Consider the following 22,670-nt stretch of genomic DNA (forward strand, 5'->3'; position numbering starts at 1 on the left):
AGTCTAGCTACTGTGTGCATTCCACCGAAGAGATTGGTCCACTAATACCCTTAGGTATTTTATTGTATCCGTTTTCTCTATAGAAGTACAGCTACAATTTGGAACATTTGCATAAGATGTTTTGTGGATTTTTATGATGTTTGTAGCTGGTTGATCTCTAGTTGTTGGAGCAAATGCAATAAATTTGGTTTTTTAAACATTAACACTCAATAAATTAGAACTCAACCAGTTGAAAATCGTTTTAATGCCAATTTCAGACTGAGTGTATACTTCTTCCCACGTTTTTCCAACAAAAGTGATAGCTTTGTCATCAGCAAATGAAGTTATTTCACCATTAAAATCAGAAATTTTAAAGATGTTGTTCATATATTAGAAATAAGATGGGTCCTCATACAGTTCCTTGGGGTACGGCCTGAGTAATTTTTAGTGGGTCGCTCAGAGAGTCGTTTACCTTGACAATCTGTGTTCTATTTGTCAAACAGTCTTCAAATATTTGGAAAGCAACACCCCTCACACCAATGTTATCTAAACGTTGAAGGAGTATATTATGATCCACAGTAACAAATGCCTTGGCCAAATCCAAAAAGACAGTTATGCATTGTTGATTTTGAAAACAGTTGTTGATTTGGTTAACAATCTCAAAAACTGTGTTTTCTGTTGATCTGTTTTCTAGAAAACCATATTGTGATTCAGAAAAAATGTTATCATTGCATGTATGTACGTATGTATTGTATGTATGTTATTTTTGAGACATTTTTCGAATAAGTTATTAATCATAGTTATGGGTCAAAAGTTTGTTACTAATTTTTTATCACCAGACTTAAAAATCGGTATTGTGATTGAGTCTTTGAAATATTTAGGTATTTTTCCTACAGTAAATATTCAATTCAAAATGTGACATATGGGTTCTAAAAAGTACTTTGAAACTTTTTGATAAGGAACACAAGATATCTTATCGGGACCAGAAGAAGTTTAATTTTTTAATCCAGAAATGATATCGATCAACTCATTTCTTGTGACTGGGTGTAGGAATATTGAATTGGTGATATCATTGCGGCTTTCTAAAACGGGGTATATAGGCTTTTCTATTTCACTTCCCATATCTTCACCAATTCCGACAAAAAAATTCGCTTTTTCTTTATCTGATAAGAATTTATGTTTGTTTTCATCTTTGATATCATCACCAGAAGACTTATTTTTTCGCTGTTAGTTATTTCATTTACATTCTTCAGACTTTCTTTAAATCATTTTTAGCCTCTAATATTTTGTTACTAGACTTTTTTTTTTAGTTTCTCGGATAAATTTTGTCAGGAAATTTCTGTAGAAGTTTAATTTGTCTGTATGGTGAATAGAAATGAGAAGACCATCTGTCATCCATGGTTCCAATTTTGTCTGTTTAGTTATTTTTTTTTTACTTCTGTACAATTATCAATATGCTTTTCTAGTTCAACAATAAAGGTATTGTATGCAGATTCTGGATTGCATGATAGACTCCCAAGTCTCTTTCTTCAGTGCTTTCACGAACAGTGTATGAGTTTTCCGGGCAAAAATCGTTTTTTTTCAAATTTTCATCAAGTTTTACCGATAACAGTATCATGTAGTGATCTGTTATATCACATTTGAATAAATAAGGATTGATTTTTATGTTATATTTTTTTGAAATTTTCACATAACCGTGGTCAATTAGGCTTGTACAGTTAGTCATTTCTCTGGTTGGTTTATTAATGAATGAAAAAAATCCCATTTCAGCCATCGTGCATATATAATTGTTTACTAGTCTAGTGTGTCTGACGTAGTCAAAATATTTATATTAATGTCCCCAATGAATATTTTCAAATCAGTATCTGGTTGGTTAGTAAAGTTGGACTCAATATCTGATAAGTATGTTTCCAAATTAGACGATGGTGGACAATATGATGCAGTTAATAAATATGATCTACTACCTATCGAAAATGATATTTCTGATAAGTTGATTTCATTTAGGTGTATTATTGCAGAATTGAAGTTGATATTTTTCCTAATTTAAACCATCGTTCTAATTGAAACAAGATTCATTATATAATATTTCAAAATTTGGAATGGAAAAGATTTGGATATCATCTATTTGCCATGATTCAGATAATATTATTATATCTTGAACTCCACTATTTGCATTTGGATAACTACGTTTATGTGGAATAAACTTCCTGAGAACGTATTTCCAAATTGATTTAATCTCCAGCGATTCAAATCCATAATGAATCACTACTTTCGCACAGGCACCGCTCTTAAAGCGCCTTAAGGACATTCCTGTAGTGCTTGTTTTTTGTCCTTGAAAAAACTGATTCAAATGGCGCTCGTTTTGATTAAATTGAATGAGTATTCACTGAGATTTTACAGTTTAGAGTAGACACATAAAAACGGACAAAAGTTTCACAACCTAATAGCTTTTTGCTTTCACAAAATAGCGAATTTTTTGTTACATTTGATCCAGAGACAGTTGTAACCCACATGTTGTAATTTCAAGCTCCTCAAAATCTTTCTTGGATGTTACTCTTACATCTGACACTCATATTCCAGAATAAAAATTCATGTCCTCATAAAAATTCCTCCTCTGACAAAAGTTGCCTACATAATATTCATGGTCCTGCTTTGCTTTGCTTCTTATTATTTATTATGCTATTGAAAATGTTAATAAATACCTCGAAATAAGAAACAGTCGAGAAATTAGATGGGCAGGAATGTATTAATATCGGCATAAAACTGCTACTTGCAGATCCTGGATCTTCGTCTTTCCCACAAAATTTCACTGATACTTTGTCGCATTCCATCCTCTTCTCCTTAATGCTATCACATTCATCCAACAGTTTTAGTTTCATCTGAAAAAAATAATCTACTGGATAACAATGAATGTGTTTCAGTAGTTAGTTTGAGGAGGAGTATTCGAATTGAAAAACTTGGGGAAAGGAGGTTTTGGCGTTCTACTTCCCCTTTATACAAACAATGTTCATATGAAAGTAGGTGTTTTGACAGGGCTTTTTCCTCCAGTTTGTATATGAATGATCTACACATCTTTGTGAATAATTTACTTTCAAATTAATTAATTTCTTGCTTTCTTTGGAGGTTTATCACATTTCTGGCATAAAGATGGAGTAGAAAGCAAAATATTTCTTTCTTAAAAATTAATCTCTCCTAAAAATATACCCCTTGCAATTTGAAAAACTTGTGTTTTCAGATGATGACAAAAATCAAAAATATTTGAAACTAAATTGAACGCAGAAATTCAACCAAATTATAAAATATCAATAAAACATGGAAATACTTTTAGGACAAAAGGAATGAAGTCCGTAAGTTTTGTTGAAATTTTTATATGAAATTATCGAGATCTGTACATGACACTAGATTTTTGGATGCTGGAAATAGAAGAATGTGGCGTGAGAACTATGAATATTGACAAAGGTACCATTCCAAACAGCCGACTGTTAAGGTCTCTGCTCACTATACCTTACTAACCACGGCCATGCTAGGACCGTATCCACGGAAAATAATACGACACGGTCTACCTTGCCTACTGTAATATATCAACCGTGTTCTAAAAACGTAAGCAACACGTATAATGACCGTATCATACGGGTATGATGACCGTTAGATACCTTTGACAACTGTAGGTAATGTGAAGTATTGTATGCTATTCCGGCTTACTCATCAGTATAGTGTGAACGTGTAGAAGAGTTTACCACGAAGAACGAATATGGCTATGAGATTATCTGCTCGACAATTGGTATTGGTAGCTATTATTTTTGACTCTTCAAAATAACGACAAAGTGAAGGAGAATATTGGACATTATTTAGACATTTAGTTGATGATGAGGAAACATTTTTTCATTATTTTCGAATATACATTTCAATGGAATGTATTGCTGAATAAAATTGAAAAAGATTTACAACCTGTTTATACACCGTTTCGCTGCATGAGACCTACGGTTTAACAACATTACGTGCCATGCACGTTGCGTATCAGCACCGGCAAAATATTCTCCACTTAAATACTGTGATGGCACGTGTATGCTACGCTACCTGCCGGACCGGTGACGGAACGGTCTAGTGGGCGTTGGTTCCTATAAATTGTATGAAAGAATATTTTTTAGCATGTGCCAGTACGTTTACGGTCATGGTTTGGTACGGTATAGTGTGCAGAAACCTTTGACCTTTGAAAATAACATTGAAGACCTCGGCTTATCCAAGCATCTAACCCTCAGTTTCCTCAGCTCGAGTGGACTGAAGTCGGAACTGAAGTATTCATCATAACCTGCCAGGATGGTGTCAGCCTATATTAATCAGCATAAGAAGACACTACAAGTGTTATATTATCATATTCGGCTCTTCTGCGGTATTGTCTAAAACTCCAAGGGATATTGAATCAATCATCGAAGTAAGACGTAATTCATCTTAGAGATTTCAGCTCTGCCTGAAAATTATAGACATCTCAGCCGAACAAATACAGAATGTTGTTGTTCTTGATTTGCTACATCTGCTCAGTGCACACGATTCTTGGACCTAATGACCGCACGGTTAAGGTTAACGAAGCTGGCACGTTCTCCAAATGGATCGGAGCTTCAGGCCTGACTAGCAACCTCCTTAATAAACGTATTATTATTTTCACTTATGAGATACAACTTAACCGGTTGAACATTAATTGTGAATGAAAATGACAGGACTTCTTGTAAAGATCCGTCTCTACAAAACTGTTCTTGGAATTCCCTGTGAACTACTTTATACCTTGTATGAGTAGTATAGAAAAGTATCTGTTGGAATAGAGGTATATTTAATTTGGTTAAACATGGTTTAACCCAGGGTCGAATTTATATTTAACTTGGTTAAATATACATTTAACCCAGGGTTAACCCGTGGGTTGGGCTACCTATCAGGCGCGTCTCCAGGTGGCGGATAGGGGAACGGCCAGGGGACTGGAGGCCCTGCCCGGGAAGCCAATGTGGCCTTACGGACGAGGTCGCCGGACTCCTGGTCAGTGGCAGAAATGAGTAGATTTTGCAAAACATGCCACCGTGGACCAGCCTACCCAAGCTAAGGTATCGATAGCTGAATGGCTATTCCCTTGGGGAACTGGGAGAAACCTCATTGTAATCAGCCTACCTCTGGTAATGCGGGGCTCTGCCAGAGGTGACCAACTCTTCCGTTGCTACTCGTGGGAACACACATGAATGAAACAAACACGAAAACAGAAACAACAAAAACAGAAACCAATCCCGGGGCTGGACAGAAGTGCTCACCTCAATCTAAGGCGGTGGCTGGGGATGATCACCTCGTGATGTAATACAAAGGCCAATACATAAGCGCATTTGCGGCGTCGAGTCCAAAAGGAGAAAGAGAGCGAAGGAGGCAAGAGTGGTAGCAACTATAAGTGCACCCTCCTCCTCCCCTACTCCACCTCCAACAGCGAGGGCACTTCCTGCGGCGCGCGCCAAGAGCTCCGCCTTGAATAAAGGCAAGGAACCGGCTGCCCCTGCAGGAAAGCCCCCTTGCTTGTGCACCTCCACGAAGGGAACCCCAAGAAGGTTGGAGAAGCCGCGCAACGGCAGTAATGTCACTGCACCTTCCTAAACCTTCGCGGAGCCCACCGTGAGACACCTCAAGGTTATCAAAGAGAGTGTATGTTCAGCGAGTCTTGGCCTAAACCTGTCGATATAAAGGAGATGTCTCTTAGTGACGTTTCCACCTTCCTGGAAAGGACAGGATGGACGATGACCTAGGAGGACAACTCCTCCCTACAGATACAGAAACCAGGGTTAAATTGACACCCTCTTGTAGGGAAGAGGGTGCCAGTGTTTGATTCAATTGTACTTTCATCTACATTGGCTTTCATATATTGTAACATGCGCAAAAGCAAATGATAGACTACTTCCAAACAGAAAGATCATTCTAAATATCATCTTGTTAGCAGGAGGTTAATGTTATTATTTGATTCTATTATAAAGTTTATATCAAAAATCAATATTCAAAAGGTCTTAAATCTAAGTAAAATAAGCATCTTTCGTTCCATTTGAACAACCCAACACATTTTATACTTTCATCGCTATCAAAAAGTTTATCATTACTCACATCATGCCTTCCCAAAAAATACGCTGGCGCATAAACAATGTCGCAGACTCTATTCCTGCAATCAATATCGAGATGGTTCGAAAGAATGTCTCCTAAGATCTCTAGCCTGGCCTGATCGCTATCTTTCAAAGCTTCGAATTTCTTTTCGTCGTCCTCGTACTCGTTTGGGTCGATTTCCAGATGCACCTGCGAGAATATGGCTCTCCCTTCACCTCCCTTGACGGTCGCCAGAAGCAAACTGGGAGTCTGCCAAGTTTCTTCTGTACCTAGTACTTGCACTTGGATGACGAAGTTTTTGCCGTTGTGTTGAATTTCGACGGCAGAGGGCGTTCTGGGAGCGATCGGACTCGAACCGTTCCCGCTGCTGGTTGAAAAAACGTGATATAATAATATATGATGGAATAGGACGGTACTTGAAAATCCATAAGTAAGCTATTCAAATACTAGAACCGAATGATTCGGCCGAATACAAATAGTGAAAAAGATGCCGAATACTCCGAATACCGAATGCAAAACCCTCACCTCTCATGTGAGACCTATGACTTTGTAGGTATAGTCTATCCATTCCCAATTGGAACGGCAATAAAAATAAGAGTACAGTCATAAACATTTCTTGCCTGTGGCCCCTAGTCGGCCAGATAGTTAGTAAACGTGCTATCAAATGTAGTTGAGGAATAAAGGCTCGGCTAGCTGGACTGGCTGAATACTAATTTTTTGTCCGTTTCACAATATTTCTTTATCAGTGCCGTGTGTTCGTGGGGTTAGGTGAGGTAGTGAGTGGTTTTGCAAACCGATTTTTGAAAACTTTTTCTAGAGATCAATTACCCTAACACCAAACTGATATTTTTGCACTGGACGCGCGTTTCGCTAACAAGGTTAGCATCTTCAGGAGAAGTAAATTGATACTGAATCCTAAAGACAAGGGTTAGCTGTTTATATACCTGAAGTTTTTTTGGTCCGATGTGGACTTTGTTTGTTAAATGATGATTATCCTAATTGATTTTTCGGTAATTAACTAGTGGAACCACTACCTGCAAATTCATTTGTCAACAATAGATTAGAAAGCGGACAAATTAATTCGCAGGTAGTGGTTCCACTAGTTAATTACCGAAAAATTAATTAATGTATTTAACGTTGCCTATAGCGACAGATGTTTTATTTTTCACATTTGACAACGTATCCCACTCACATTCAACACTTGAAAACTCTTGACGACTGGTTTTTTGTTAGGCGTTGACATTTTTTCATAAACAACACAAAGTATTTGAACAATGCTAAACGCCAACAGCATTGGAGGACGAGTAATGAAACGTCTCTGTACAGAGCATTATTATGTCTTACAAGAGCTCATTGAAAATGAGTTTGGGTGCATGGGGCGAGCTCGCCATCATGTTTGGCGTTTGCTGTAGTTTCATACCCCTTTGATCCTATCCAATGCAGTACCACGTAATTTTTATAGTAATACACTAGTAAAATTCAACCAGTAAGTCCACTCCCACTACTTTCATTCATAAATTCAAAAAGTTCTCGGTGACCCCGAAACGAAGTGCGGAGCCAATTTCGTTTTTTTACCATAGGCTTGCGCTCATATAAAAACAAAATTGAAGGATATTATAGAAGAATTTGTGATAAGTTACTTATAACCAACTACAAAAACTAAAAACATTAATAACAACAGCGAATAAACTGAACACAATATCAATTTCCGACCGTTTATTATAACTATTCCGATTCCCGTGGACCGTCGAACCCTTTGATACTACAGCACTGAACGCGTTGGATGAGAATCTCATCCTAATAGAGGTTGAAGGTCCCCGGCAACTTGGGCGGATAACGTGGTAAGAGAGCCTTCTGGTTGTATTATCCTACTGTGGTAATACAACTAGACATGAAAAAATTTGGAACGAAAATCAGATGACAAATGAACACCAAAACAGTGTTTTCATTTTTTCAAATATAGTTTGCATCTAAACTTGGCCAATATGAAAAAATAACAACATACCTGAAACTAAGTCTTCAAATAAAACATTACCCACCTTTGATTTGAGTGATCGGAATCTTTGGAGAACTGTTTTTTAGTAGGAGAAGCTTGGTAGCAGAAAATGTGGTGCATCATTTTGACTTGCTTCCACTTTCCATAAGTGAATCGAACTAGTTCATGCTCTCTCACCTTAAAAAAAGCGTTTAATGATAATGGTAAACACTTATGACAACACTATTATACAAGTTTGGTCGGAAGTAACCTCATATTGACAATATTATTTGATTTGAAAATAGTTTGGAACACTCAACTATAGAATACAGGGTGGTTCTTGATATTCTGATATTTAAAAAGCCTATTATTGAGTAATTTTTGAAAAAAAACTTCATATGAACACGTATCCCTAAGGTACTGAATTTTTAAATACGATGGTGGATACTAACAATCGAAACGTCGTGAAGTAACTTGGCTTGGAATCTCTCACTTTTTAATTTTTCTTTATTTTTTGTATTTTTTGTTCCAGTGTTCTATTTCTTACTTGTATTTTATTTCACTGTAATTTCATTTCACGGTTTTTGCTTGATATAATTGTTATTTTCAGCTATTCTTTTCGATTTTCATTTGTATTGGTTCTTTTAGAGATTTCAAATCATTTTATATAATATTAGACAATGGAAGTCCGAACCAACGAAATTTATCATGAAACATTGTCAATCATCTTCAAACAAACGTAGTAAGTTTCTTTTATAAATCAAAAGGCATTTTGTGCTATGCAACATAATTTTTTATCTTTGTCAGTAGCATTTTGAAAGATATGCAGTAAGTCATTTTGAAGTGAAAATGATTTTTGAAATACTCTTTTCTTTCTAAGCAAATCTGTTCTATTGTTTTTTTAACAGACAGTTTAACAACTCCTAAAATTTTCAGGGTGGTATTTTAAGTTGGCATCCTGTATCTCAGATACCTGTCCTTGCAGCATACCTGAAAATTCTATTAAAACCGATATTTGAAAATTCAGATTTCAGTGGTCCTATAAATAAAATTTACCAGTGGTATTTAGACAAAAGTGTTTTTATCCATTTCATTTAAGTAATCATAAATTACCATAAAGTAAACAAGTCGTCAATCACACATATTAAATAATTAAATTCAGACATTTACACATTGTTATGAAACTGGATATTGAGAATAAAAATGTAGTTAATAGGTCAGAAGCATATTTTGTTTGAATATGTTACTGAGAAACACCCTGTATAGTCAAACATTTCATATGTGTAGATGAAGTATACAAATTGGAGTTCCTTAAGAATGAAATTCACTCTTTAATTTATGTTGACTGAGTTGAAAAAAATCAAGATTATTGATGAACAATCATGAAGTGAAACACCAATTAATAATAGTTATTCGAGCTCTAAAATAATTCCTCCTCAATTATTCGAACCCTCATACTCACCTCTGCCGTAGTAAAAGTATGAAGAACACTATACAAAAAATCGCTGCATAGACACAACAACTGACCACCACACAGTAAAAACTGCAGCAAATGAAAAGTTAGGTTCGGTGGTACCGAACCGCAAATCACTACTAACACCGTTGATGAATTCCACATCATTTGGTTTGGATCGGTGGGTAAATCATAGATCGTGTATCTAAAACGAAAAAGATCTTTCTACCTGTCCAACAAAAATCCACTGCTTACTTGTCTTTATTCAACATAGACACCAGGGCAGATCTGACATTTTCCTTGGCAACCAAACTGTCAGCGTAAATCAAAATGTTTGGAGGTTTGACACTCTTTGGCAAGCTGCTTACACCTCCATTACTCTTCACTTGTCCATCGCCAAACAAAAAGTCTTCGTTCATGGTAGTTTCATCTAGTTTGGAAGAACTTTTCTCTTGTTGGACACACTCATCGTCTTTCTTAGGAAGCTTGTCCGAATCATCATCACACACGGCCATGCTCTTTACCAATTTTTTCTCGGAGCTGGTAGTTCTCTTCGACATTGTCTTGGATTTGCCTGGGCTCCTGTCTGGTTTTTCTAAATCAGCTTTCGATTTAGTTCTAGCTACTTTGGGAGATTTGTGTAGTTTATCATCTTTCCTCTGATCATCCTTTCTGGACTTACTCGTTTCTCTCTTAGGTGGCTTTTCTTCTTCCTTGGCTCGAAAAGATCTCGGTTCACCCCTTTCTTCTCTCACAGTAGAGTCAAAAGTGTCTCTACCATCTTTTTTCACCATAACGGTTTGAGGCTCTTCTTTAATATCTTCCACCTCTCCAACAATTTTTTTCACATCTTCAATATCTTTGACGTCTTTTTTAGTGAGATCTTCCTTCTTCGTTTTGATATCGTCAGCATTTTTAGCCTCTCTTTTGTGTTCCCTAATTTTCGCCTCCAGTGCTGACCTTGCAGTCTTATGTTTATGTTCATCTTTGATCTTGCTTTCGATCCGGAGAGGTCCATCGGTTTTGGCATGTTTGTCTCTTTTGTGGTCACTCGACTTATGTCTTCTGTAATCCCCCACAGTAACTTCCAGGGTGTTTTTATCTTCTGTTTTCTTACTATCTTTTTTAATTGGCTTGACTTCGCTCACCGGAACTTTTTTTATTTCATCAGACTTTCCGTTCTCGATGGTGATTTTGGGGCTGAAATTGAAAACATTACTTTGGACTTATGCCTATGGGATATAAAAAAACGCCTGCTAACTACACGTCTGGAGAAACAAACGTGCATGAGTTTGAACCAATTCTCCAATCACTTTTTACTGGAATTCAAATCACTTCATTTCTTATGAACAATTTCGTTGTATAAGAAGAGATATTCGAGTAATGTCATTTTGTTGATGTAGTCGGTGGAATACCAACCAACAACCAGAGGTCCTACGACACACTTTGAAAAGAAGACCACAGGTCTCATCAACAACTTCGACATTTTCCCTAACAAGAAGAAATATCTTATTCCAAGAGACGAATCTTCTCGTACACCTCGTATATAGTGTCACACATAAAGTCCGCATCAAATGGGATTTTTTTTTTGTTCATCTCTTCAAGCAACTTTTGATATCTCCATTAGGTTGTGCTTCAAAAATGATGCCAAATGACATGCATATGACCGATCAAGTGATTTTTCTTCCCTGTCCAATTTGACATTTTTTCCAAAAAATGTTCAGAAAAGCAGTTATTGCTCGAAATTTCGAAAATCGGTAAAGAGAAAAGATGATTGTTTTTTCATTTTTTACCCATATACCAAATTTTAGCTCTCTAGTACAAATTTAGTTTTTTTACAGTTTTTCGAAAATTTGACATTTGCCGATTTCTCAAATTTAGCCAAACCTCAACAAAGTTAGTGCTTTATGCCTAACTTATCTTTCCAACGCATTTTTATTACCAATTGCAATTCTAAATACAACTTATTTCGCAAAAATTTAAAACACCAGAAAAAATTATGCCAAAAATGATGCAAAGTTGATACAGTTTTTAAAAACAGATAAATATTTCACTTTATTTCTACTTTTTGCGAAATAGCTTGATACATAAGCATAATTAAAAAACAATATCAATGAAAAGTCAATAATTTATTCTTTACTGCACTTTTCAAACAGTTAAACTTTGATTTACCAGTTACGAAAAATTACAACGCAATTAAACTAAGGGAAGGAATTATACGAAAGTAATTTCACATTTACTAAATATCTTTTATGAGGTATGAATGAACAAAATTACTTCAGAAATCAATTTAGATTTTGTTGCCTACAAAACTAAATCGTAAAAAATTCTAACGAACATCTGTTAAAATAAAGTTATAATTTAAATTAAGAACACTAAATCAAATCGAAACATATGCCATATGTAAATAATAATAGAAATACAAAATAAAAAGTCACATTTTGGTGTGCCTTCCACCACGTTCAATGCAATCAATTGTCCTTTTTAAAACATCTTTAACTGCATTCTTTATACTACAGGGTTTCGTGCTTATAACACATTCTCGAATAACTGCCTCTAAATAATTTATATCTCGAAAAGGTCTTTGCTTATACACCTTTTGTTTTAAGTAACCCCACAAGAAGAAATCTAGTGGGGTTATATCAGGAGATCTAGGCGGCCAAAAGTGTTCCATATTGCGACTGAATACTTTGCCCCTAAATATTTCCAAAAGACGCTCTTTAACCACCCTTGTAGTATGAATAGGTGCACCATCACACTAATACCACACAACACTTCTTACTTGAAGGGGCATATTATCCAAAACTTCAGATAGTTCGGTATTCACAAAGTGTAGGTAGTCCGCACCATACATTCGTCTTAAACGAATATTGATCTCGACATTCAATTACGAAATGTGGGTTTTCTTTTGCCCACCACCTGCAGTTTTGCGAGCTCACAACGCCATTTGAAGAGAAGGTTGCTTCATCTGTCCATAAAATTTTATAAGGAAAATGATAATTTTCTTCTTTTTCCCCTTGAAACCAAAAAGAAAAATACAAGTGCATATCGAAGTCCCTTTCTTTTAATGTATTGATAAATTTCGGTTTATAAGGCGTAAATTTATTTTTGTGTAAAATACGTCGTACACTCTCTCGGTTAACATCTGTTCTATCTGCAATATCTTGAATACTTGGTTTTTCATGTTCTACGACATCCAAACATATTTCAAATTCCACTTCTTCAGTATGTCTAGAAGGCTGATGTGCTTTTCTAAAATTACTCTCAACCGAGCCAGTAGATTTAAACTTAGCTATTATCCTACTAACTGTTGACTGATGAATATTTCTTGCAGGATGTCTGGCATTGAAAATATCAGCTACTTGTCGGTGACCGGTATTCTCGCCGTATATTAAAACGATTTCAATTTTCTCTTGAAGATTCAGCATTTTTAACAACACACTAGACAACGAATAAACTATTTTGAATCTAAAACTGATAAACACTATTTTGAGTTATTCAACAAATGTCATATGACAATAAAATATTTTGCTTATTCAGTTCAGTTCAATTGTTTCCACAGTACCCTTAGTTTAATTTCGTTGTAATTTTTCGTAATTAGTAAATTAAAGTTTAACTGTTTGAAAAGTGCAGTAAAGAATGAATTATTGACTTTTAGTTGATACTGTTTTTCAATTATGCTTATGTATCAAGCTATTTCGCAAAAAGTAGAAATAAAGTGAAATATTTATCTGTTTTTAAAAACTGTATCAACTTTTCATCATTTTTGGCATAATTTTTTCTGGTGTTTTAAATTTTTGCGAAATAAGTTGTATTTAGAACTGCAATTGGTAATGAAAATGCGTTGGAAAGACAAGTTAGGCATAAAGCACTATCTTTGTTGAGGTTTGGCTAAATTTGAGAAATCGGCAAATGTCATATTTTCGAAAAACTGTAAAAAAAGTAAATTTGTACTAGAGAGCTGAAAATTGGTATATGGGTAAAAAATGAAAAAACAATCATCTTTTCTCTTTACCGATTTTTCGAAGTTTCGAGCAATAACTGCTTTTCTGAACATTTTTTGGAAAAAATGTCAAATTGGACAGGGAAGAAAAATCACTTGATCGGTCATATGCATGTCATTTGGCATCATTTTTAAAGCACAACCTAATGGATATATCGAAAGTTGCTTGAAGAGATGAACAAAAAAAATCCCATTTGATGCGGACCTTTATGTGTGACACTGTATACATGTGATCAATATGGTGAATAAACATTATTGTTATTATCATTATTTATTATCACTGCGAAATGCTTGGCCGAAAATCGCTTAACGACATCATATGATGATGTGAAGAGTCAAAAAATTGAATTTTGGAAAAAAGAACAGCATCATTGTATAGAGTACAAAATTCTCTATCGATCAGTATATACTGCGACACAGTAGAATAAATATTGATGAAAGGAACTACAAAAACACACGACGTTAAAACGGACAAAACTTTTGAATCAACCTAGCGGGTATTCCCTGTTTAAACAACTGTAGAGTCTTGGAAATGAGAAAACTCAAAGTTAATACAGTTTGAAACATATCCAAACATATAAACAGCTTAGAGCTCAGGAAATGACATTGGTGATTCCAGTCCGTATTTTAAAACCAATCAGTTTGAATCTTGGTGAATTGTTCTTGTTTCACTACGTATGAACGCTTTTCTTACTTTGTTGAATCTCTTATTCTAGAATACATCTCTTTCAGGTTTTCAGCAAACACCTTCCAATGGATGGGGGCATGGGAATACCTCATAACCGATTCTTTAGAATACTTCCGGTCATATTTTATTTTTGTTGGAATTCCTTCGATATCGACAGCTGAAAAGTGTATGTACATCAATGACTTGGCGGAAGAAAAATTATATAATACTTACTCTCAATCTTAAGAAGCTTCAGTTCGTGGTTTATATCTACATCACCTTGGGAAAAACAGTGCACTATCTTGGTGAGCTTATCTAAATCAGTCTTAAGTATAGCTTCAAAGTAATCAGATGCCCTCCAAGCTACGAGTTCTCCGAAATTTTCTACCTGGAAGTTCATAGTGGTTCATTTTATAAACTGATTTTTCTATGTGTTATTCATTTTCATCAAATATCGGGTCAGTCCATTCATAATATATCATTTCGAACACTTGAACAGTTTATATCAAGGTTTATTAAGAGGGACTCACGAAACGACATGGCGTTCTAGAAGGTTTGAGAGGAGAAATAAGTGGGGCTGAGCCTGACTTTGACTAAGTCGGCGGCGATCAAAGACCAGCGCCAGCCGTCGTTTTTTTATGAGGATAATTTAAAACAATAGCATGAAGCTACTTTGAAGCGCCACATCCACTACAGGATCAACATCTTATTTCTTCATTAATATTTCGTCAATGGTTTGTCTTTCGTGAATAAACATCATACCTAGTTCTTGTTATAGTCTATATTAAAACACAAAACAAAGTTTTAATATGATACAGACATGCATATCAAGTTTATAAGTAAGAATTTCGTTTCTTATTTGGTGATGGACGGACGTGCCGATAACGACCGTCCACAAATAAGGTACGCGGACGCCATTGTTGAAGATGAAACACAGTTTATAAATAATTATTTAGTATTGGGATTAACGAGAGTTGTATTAGTATTTAAAAAGAACGATTACCCTCATTCACGCCGGTTACAGGCCGGGGTGGACCGGCTGTCCACGTGGGAATTCTGAAGTGGATTTACACAACACCATTCACGCCGGTCAGAGGCCGGGGTGGACCGGATGTCAACGCATCAATTATACGAATTATATGTGGAAAAAATCATAAGGTCTCCCAAGCAGGAGGCGACTTAATGAAAAATTCAAATTGTTTTTATAATAAAAAAGTTCGAGAAAAAATGGGTGGACCGCTGACCCCTTCCCCCCCGACGGAGCTACTGTCAACTTTGATAGGAGGATGGACAAATGCGCACGAGTGGGAAGCAACGTCCAATAAACCTAGGGAAAGATAGAGAAAGAAGTTCATAAGTATGGACTGTAGATGAACATATCTGCGGTACTGTAAGAATAACTAACAGCAAAAGTTAACTTGTTGACTAGTCTGCTGCGGTTACTACTACTACTACTCACATACATTTTTCTAATCAATTTTTTCCCTAGAGTTCGTTAATAGGTTAGGTTAGGGTTTTATGAATCATCACTTGAGCGCAAACGTTTGCTAACCTGCTCATGGGGGTTCTGTTCCTCCACCTGAGACCGATTCTGCGTACGCCGCTCAAGAATTTGGTGCAAGGCGGTTTTATAAGGTACTCTGCTTCTGAGAAGACGACTCAGTCGTTATTGGATCAGGAGTTGGGGAGTTGAGAAGCTCTTGCTCCTGAACTAAATTTACAGGGAGGTCAGTTGGAGTCGTAAACTCGACATCCATCTCCTCTGGACTCGCTCCTGAACTGACTTTACAGGAAGTTCAGTTGGAGTCGTAAACTCGACATCCATCTCCTCTGTAGATTCGCTCCTGATCTAAATTTACAGGGAGGTCAGTTGGAGTCGTAAACTCGACATCCATCTCCTCTATAGACTCGCTCCTGAACTAAATTTACAGGGAGGTCAGTTGGAGTCGTAAGCTTGACATCCATCTCCTCTATAGACTCAGCGTCAGAAAGAATTTTCAAGTTTACTCTGTCCATAAGAGTCCCACGAGTAGCTAGGGAAAGAAGGTCAATTACGGCAGTGCCCCGCATTACCGTGACAAGGCGATGCTACAACGAGAGGGCGCCCGGTATCTCGAAGGTTCCATAGAGATAGCTGATAGGCTCAGGGTCATTCATTATCTTGGCACGGATACACACACCTTAGGATTGTTCGTGAATAAGCAAGATTTATTAAATTGGATATCTTTGTCATTCAAACGGGGGCTGTTTTGTAGGTTCTCATACTGAGTATTTCATCTTACTGTAACCCTTTGTAAACTTTGGTAAATTCGGAATTTACCTGGAAAAATTATCCAAATAACTTTTTATAACAATGGTATTTCTTGCTGTTATTTATTGCACATAAAATTGAAATGGATCTTCAGAATTCGTGTTTACGCCTGTGATAGTGTTTTGATATTGCTTTATAATGAATGATTTCTTTGAGGCTTTAACAAAATGTTTTTGATAATGAAACAATACAATTTTCATTTCGAGTCGTAGGAGTTTTCACACTGAAAATATTTTGAATATACTTTCAATCTAAATCATTTTCTTCATTCGATTTTCTCAAAAAATAAGTTAATAATTTGAAATGTAACCAAAGCATATATTTTGTACTTTTTTGTACGTTCACCTTTCACACTAACGGCCACGTGAAGTCAGATATCTCCATTGACAGTAAAGAGGTTAGGTTATGTCAAAATTGTTCCTATTATTCAGATGACCATCTCCAAAAGAATGTTTCTGCTCCTTGGAAAACTACATGAAACACGTCCGATAAGGGGACCGGGGCTGGTTGGAACAGATCTTAGGAATTTGACTATGAGCATAGAAAGCAGTATTTTTTCGGTAAAACGCGAAGGAGTGAAAAAAGTTCAGTATCACAACCTGCCCCTTAGATGGGGCACGTTGTGACACAGGTTGGATAGGTACTCACAAACGACTGACTAGAACCAGTGTGTAACTAACTCACCTTAAAACTAAGCAGGTCATGAAGGTCCCACTAGTTTTGACCCAATAGGGCCGACAAAAATTGACAGAACCAGCCCAAATCTCTCCTATTTCATCTTTAAGGTGACATTGAAGAAATGAAGTTTCATAGATTATAGCTATACAGGGTGTTAATTAAGTATGTACCATAAATTTAACAGACCATTCTTTAGGTAATTTTAAGACGAAATGTTCAAATAAACATGGGTCCGCAAATCCTTCGTTCTCAATATACAGGGTGTTCGAATGAAAATAAAAAAAAATATTCGTAAATATCTTAAATATCCTTTACCAAATTTTGTTGTAATTTGGCAATGGTATTTATAATATTGAGGAGCTAATTTAGCCCGAACGTGATTCAATTTATCAAGTCCAGTGGCGTCTCGAGCGGGAGTTGAACGAATATGTTTGACTTAAAAATGTACGCCACTGGCTTTGTCTTTTGAATTTTTTTCGTATCTTGCTTGGTTTTTAAGAAAACAAAGTCGACCTAATTGCATATCCCTGGACCTCACAAGGAATAATATTTGGAAATTATTATTTTTACATTTTTTCATTACTAAATATGTAACAATAACAACAAATATTAAATAACGTTAACATCTAGACTAACGAATTGCACTAAATTAAGTGTTGGAAATGGCCTCCTTCGGCTTCAATACAACCGTCTAGCCGCCGCATCATTTAATTTCGCACTCTTCGGAAAATACCTGGCGTATTTTTTATTGTCACATGAATTAATGATTTTATTCCGTAAATCCTCTTCACTTTGAATAGCAGTTTTGAATACCAACGCTTTAAGGTGTCCCCAGAGAAAATAATCTAAGGGATTCATTTCGGGCGAGCGAGGTGGCCATGGGTGTGGGCCTTCTCTCCCAATCCAGCGATTATGGTAATTTTCATCCAAAAATTGCCGTGTCACTACACTAAAGTGTGGTGGAGCACCATCGTGCATGTACCACATACGGAATCTTTCCATGACTGGAACTTCTTCTAAAATTCCAGGTAAAACGAATTCTAAAAACCTTCGGTATTCTTCTCCATTCAGTCTAGTTGGAAGGAAGTGAGGCCCAATGAGATGGTCACCAACAATTCCAACCCAAATATTAAAAGAAAACTGTTGAAAATTATTTTCTATCAAGGCGTGTGGATTGTTTTCGGCCCAAATGTGATTGTTGTGGAAGTTGATAATTGAATTGCGAGAAAAACAAGCTTCATCTGTAAACAATATTCGACTTAGCAAACCTGGATTTCTTCTTATTTTACCGCGTAACCAATTAGAAAAAGCTAGTCTTACTGGCAAATCTCTGGGCAATAGAGCTTGCACACGTTGCATGTGATAGGGATGTAACTGCTGGGCTCTTAAAATCTGCCACACTGTGACATGGGTAATATTCAGTTCTTCAGCTATTTTCCGAGTCCTGGTATGAGGATTTACTTCAATCTCATTTAAAACAGCTTCTTCAATTTGAACTGTTCGTACCGTTCGTTGCAGGCCTCCCAATGAGAACCGTCGATCTTTTAAAGCTGCCTGTTTCAGAAAGTCGTGCATGGAGACGTACAAAAGTTCTTTTATTAGGCACTACACGCTGAGGAAATCTTTCATGGTAAATGCGTCTTGCAGCATTTCGAGTTTCCGTGAGCCATTCCATAACAGAAATGTATATCTGCCATTTCACTGTTAGTAAATTGAACCAAGTTTTACAAAAATGGTTCGAAAAATAACCACTAAACACACTTTTTATAACAATTATAAATTTAAAGCTTATAAAGTTGACAACAACTGTCAAGTTGTTTATTAAATGCTGCAATCGTTTTCCAAGGCAACCCTTGATTATTATTATTCATGGTATTTTCAGAAGAGTGCGAAATTCAATGATGCGGCGGCTAGACGGTTGTATTAGACGGTTGTATTGAAGCCGAAGGAGGCCATTTTCAACACTTAATTTATTGCAATTCGTTAGTCTAGATGTTAAAGTTAGGTAATATTTGTTGTTATTGTTACATAATTATAGTCTATTTCAAAAGAGTGTAGAGTAATAAAATCTCATTAAGTATTCAAAAGCGCTACAGGGTGATCCGTCAATAAATTCTGTCACTTCCCTAGTCCGCATTGCAAAATTATGTCGTTTCATAAAGAGCAGGTAGGTATCACCCTGTTTTAAGGGATTTGTCCATTGTTATCGACGGATAAATACTGAGCCAGAGGCGCGCTAGTGGGATAATTGCCAAAAGAATATGCATTCATAAAAATTATATTAAAGGAAATAAAAATTTAATACAGCAGAACAGTGTTATTAAAAAAATATAAAATGTAACAATAAAATATATACGAACCGAAATCGGGAAATACTCACAAACACACACGAACGAACTTTACGTATTGAAACACTTGTGGGGACTTTAAATCAATTTATTCACAAAAACGACAAGAACTTTACTGGATACGTTATTACAATTTGACACTTGAACAATACTAAAACTGTGAACTTCCCTTAACGTTTAACAACACTCTATTTATACCCTAATTGAATGTTCTAGAGATTACTAGGTACAATTTTCGAGAACCTTCCGAGAAAATAATTATTCAGACTACCCTTAATTCTAAACCCTAACCTAAGCAAAAGTGTCACTGTCACTGATACACTGGTCTCTGTCCAGATTGCTTATCCCGCTACAGTATATTTACAATTCAATTAAATTATTCTACATCAGTATAGTCTTCATCCGAAGAACTGTCATCATCCCCTGGTGTTATAATTATAGGGTCAACCACCTGATCGACCAAGTTGTCCAGTTCCCACATTTTATCTTCCTCTTTTAAAACATGCTGGATTGCTTTTTGCCAGTTTTCTGATGTGATTTCCATAATGGCTTGATCAAACAATACCTTGACATCTTTCATTTTAAATGTGGTATTGTGCCTTGCAACATATCCTTTAACTTGTGCCCATATAAGTTCTATAGGATTTAATTCGCAATGATATGGCGGTAGGCGCAGCACAGTTACTTTATACTTTTCTGCTACATCTTCTACGGCATATTTCATGAAGCGAGATTTATGTTGTTTTACTATGGCTAGTAGTTCCTTCTTTACTGAATTCGTCTCAAACTGAATACCTTTATTTGACAGCCAGTTAATAATTTCTTGCTTTCTCCAAGCTGAAGTTGGTACCTTCTCTAAGCGCCTTGAATGGTAGCTTGCATTATCCATAACCACGACCGAATCAGCTGAAAGAAATTTTAACATTTCCCCGAAGTAGTCTTCGAAGACATCCGAATTCATGTCCTCATGATAATCTCCCGTCCGGCACGACTCAAAGCTTAACAAACCTTCTTTTAAAAATCCGTCTTCGCTTCCAATGTGAGCAATTATAAGCCTCTTCCCTTTTCCCGAAGGCACTTTAATACCCGTCGAAAGGCCTTCTATGAAAGCTTGGCGAGAACTTGTTATATTTTTATCTTGCCACATTTTTTTTGACTATATAACCTTCGTTTATCCACGTCTCATCAAGATAAAAAATTTTCTTTTGCTCTCTGCGGTACTGCTTTATAGTTATCAAATATTTTCGTCTCCAGCAAACAATTTCATCACTTTCCAGTAATAGTGCCTTTCGATTGTGCTTTTCCCAGGCAAAATTCATACTTTTTAAAGTTTTCCATAAAAGTTTTCTGGATATCAAAGGAATATCGTTATCTTGGCTTATCTCGATAAATATTTTTTCAAGAGTGGGTATTTCCTTTTTAAAATAAAACGAATGAACTTTTCTTCGAATGTCACATTTGGTGTCTTCATCTAAGATTTTTATTGGTCTTCCTGATTTTCTCTTGCATGGACTTACCTGGCCTGATATCTTTCTTTCTCGCAATAATTTAAAAATCGTGGACTGTCCAATTCCAGTCATTCGGGCACATCGCTCAACACTTTCTTGCACAGACAAACTAGGGTGATCGTGTTTTATGCAATCATATACATTTAAAATTATAACTTTTTCGCAAACAGATAGCGGAGAATTTTTTACACTTCTTTTCTTTGGAGTAAATGTCCTCATTTTATAACTTTTTCACTATTTCTATATCACAATATCACTGTACGTTTAATTGGTGTAGTAACAATTACTATTATAACTCGAATGTTTAAGACACCATTACAATATATTTAAATCCTTTTTCTTAATTACCTGGGTTTAATAGGTATTGCATGATTGGTGGGCAGGGTCAAAAAGGGATTATTATAATGACATGGCACCTCGGAACTAAGTGTTAACCCTTTTTTGAGAAATCATGCTCAAGTATATGAACCCAAATTGCATATTAAATAAGTTTACAAGAACCACTAAAATTAATCTTAATCTTTTTTTAAGAAATTTTACTTACCTAAATACATGTAGGTACTTAGTTTTAGACCAAATTACTTTCCAAAAATGGCCTTTTATTATTATCTATGTCTGTAATTTTTATTATTAAGTTTAATAATCCTAAGATTTGCCTACGCCCATGGACGACAACGAAATTCAGGCAAATTTTATGACACTTCATGATTTATTACTCTACACTCTTTTGAAATAGACTATAGCAATGAAAAATTGTAAAAATAATAATTTCCAAAAGAAAAATTCAATTCCCCCTATTATTCCTTGTGAGGTCCAGGGATATGTAATTAGGTCGACTTTGTTTTCTTAAAAACTAAGCAAGATACGAAAAAAATTCAAGAGACAAAAAAGTTGTATTCCTAATTGCTTAATCCAAAGAAATAATAAAAATTGACCAAAAGTCAGTGGCGTACATTTTTAACTCAAAAATATTCGTTCAAATCCCGCTCGAGACGCCACTGGACTTAATAAATTGAATCGCGTTCGGGCTAAATTAGCTCCTTAATGTTGTAAATACCATTGCCAAATTACAACAAAATTAGGTGAAGGATATTTAAGATATTTACGAATAACTTTTTTTTTATTTATATTTCAACACCCTGTATCTTGAGAACGAAGGATTTGCGGACCCATGTTTATATGAACATTTCGTCTTAAAATTACCTAAAGGAATCGTCTGTTAAATTTATGGTACATATTTAATTAACACCCTGTATTTGTAATTCAAAGCCAAAATATCAAAAAAACGTTTTTATAAATTCATGATATGTTATAGAAACAACAAAATTGTTGAGCAAAACTTTACAAAGTTTTGGTATTTGGAAAAAATATAACAAACCTTACTACTGCTTCCTGGTAATAGTTAGCAAATATTATTACCTGTAATAAATCAGCAGAATGTTTCAAATATGTATCTAGCATGGTCTCAATCAGAATGTAAATACTGGGAGACGCAATCTTCAAGGAATTATCTTGGAACAGTATCGGAAAATATCTGTAATCTCTGGGGAAAGTCACCCATTGAGAAAGGTTGATTTTTTGCTAAAAAAAAAGAACATAACTCGACCAATGCTTGATTAATAAGACCAAAG

General features: G+C 35.7%; 1 protein-coding gene across 3 annotated transcripts in view; it reads right to left on the reverse strand.

Annotated features, from left to right (window-relative positions):
• Hcs (holocarboxylase synthetase-like protein) overlaps window positions 1-22,670 on the reverse strand; it is a 65,175-nt gene that overhangs the window by 16,805 nt on the left and 25,700 nt on the right. For 2 of the 3 annotated variants that reach the window (XM_023162915.2, XM_074173494.1), the window contains exons 3-10: window positions 22,459-22,620; window positions 14,429-14,582; window positions 14,222-14,372; window positions 9,780-10,724; window positions 9,534-9,729; window positions 8,136-8,269; window positions 6,100-6,463; window positions 2,682-2,858 (exon numbers count right to left, since the gene is read on the reverse strand). In XM_023162915.2, coding sequence (XP_023018683.2) covers window positions 2,682-2,858; window positions 6,100-6,463; window positions 8,136-8,269; window positions 9,534-9,729; window positions 9,780-10,724; window positions 14,222-14,372; window positions 14,429-14,582; window positions 22,459-22,620 — 2,283 coding nt within the window. The remainder of the gene's footprint in view (window positions 1-2,681; window positions 2,859-6,099; window positions 6,464-8,135; window positions 8,270-9,533; window positions 9,730-9,779; window positions 10,725-14,221; window positions 14,373-14,428; window positions 14,583-22,458; window positions 22,621-22,670) is intronic. The other variant, XM_023162916.2, reaches the window with a different exon arrangement.

The sequence above is a fragment of the Leptinotarsa decemlineata genome, unplaced genomic scaffold (assembly GCF_025532065.1).
Source record: "Leptinotarsa decemlineata unplaced genomic scaffold, Ldec_3_MD MMD2_tig00000251_RagTag_RagTag, whole genome shotgun sequence".
NCBI classification, from domain to species: Eukaryota; Metazoa; Arthropoda; class Insecta; order Coleoptera; family Chrysomelidae; genus Leptinotarsa; species Leptinotarsa decemlineata.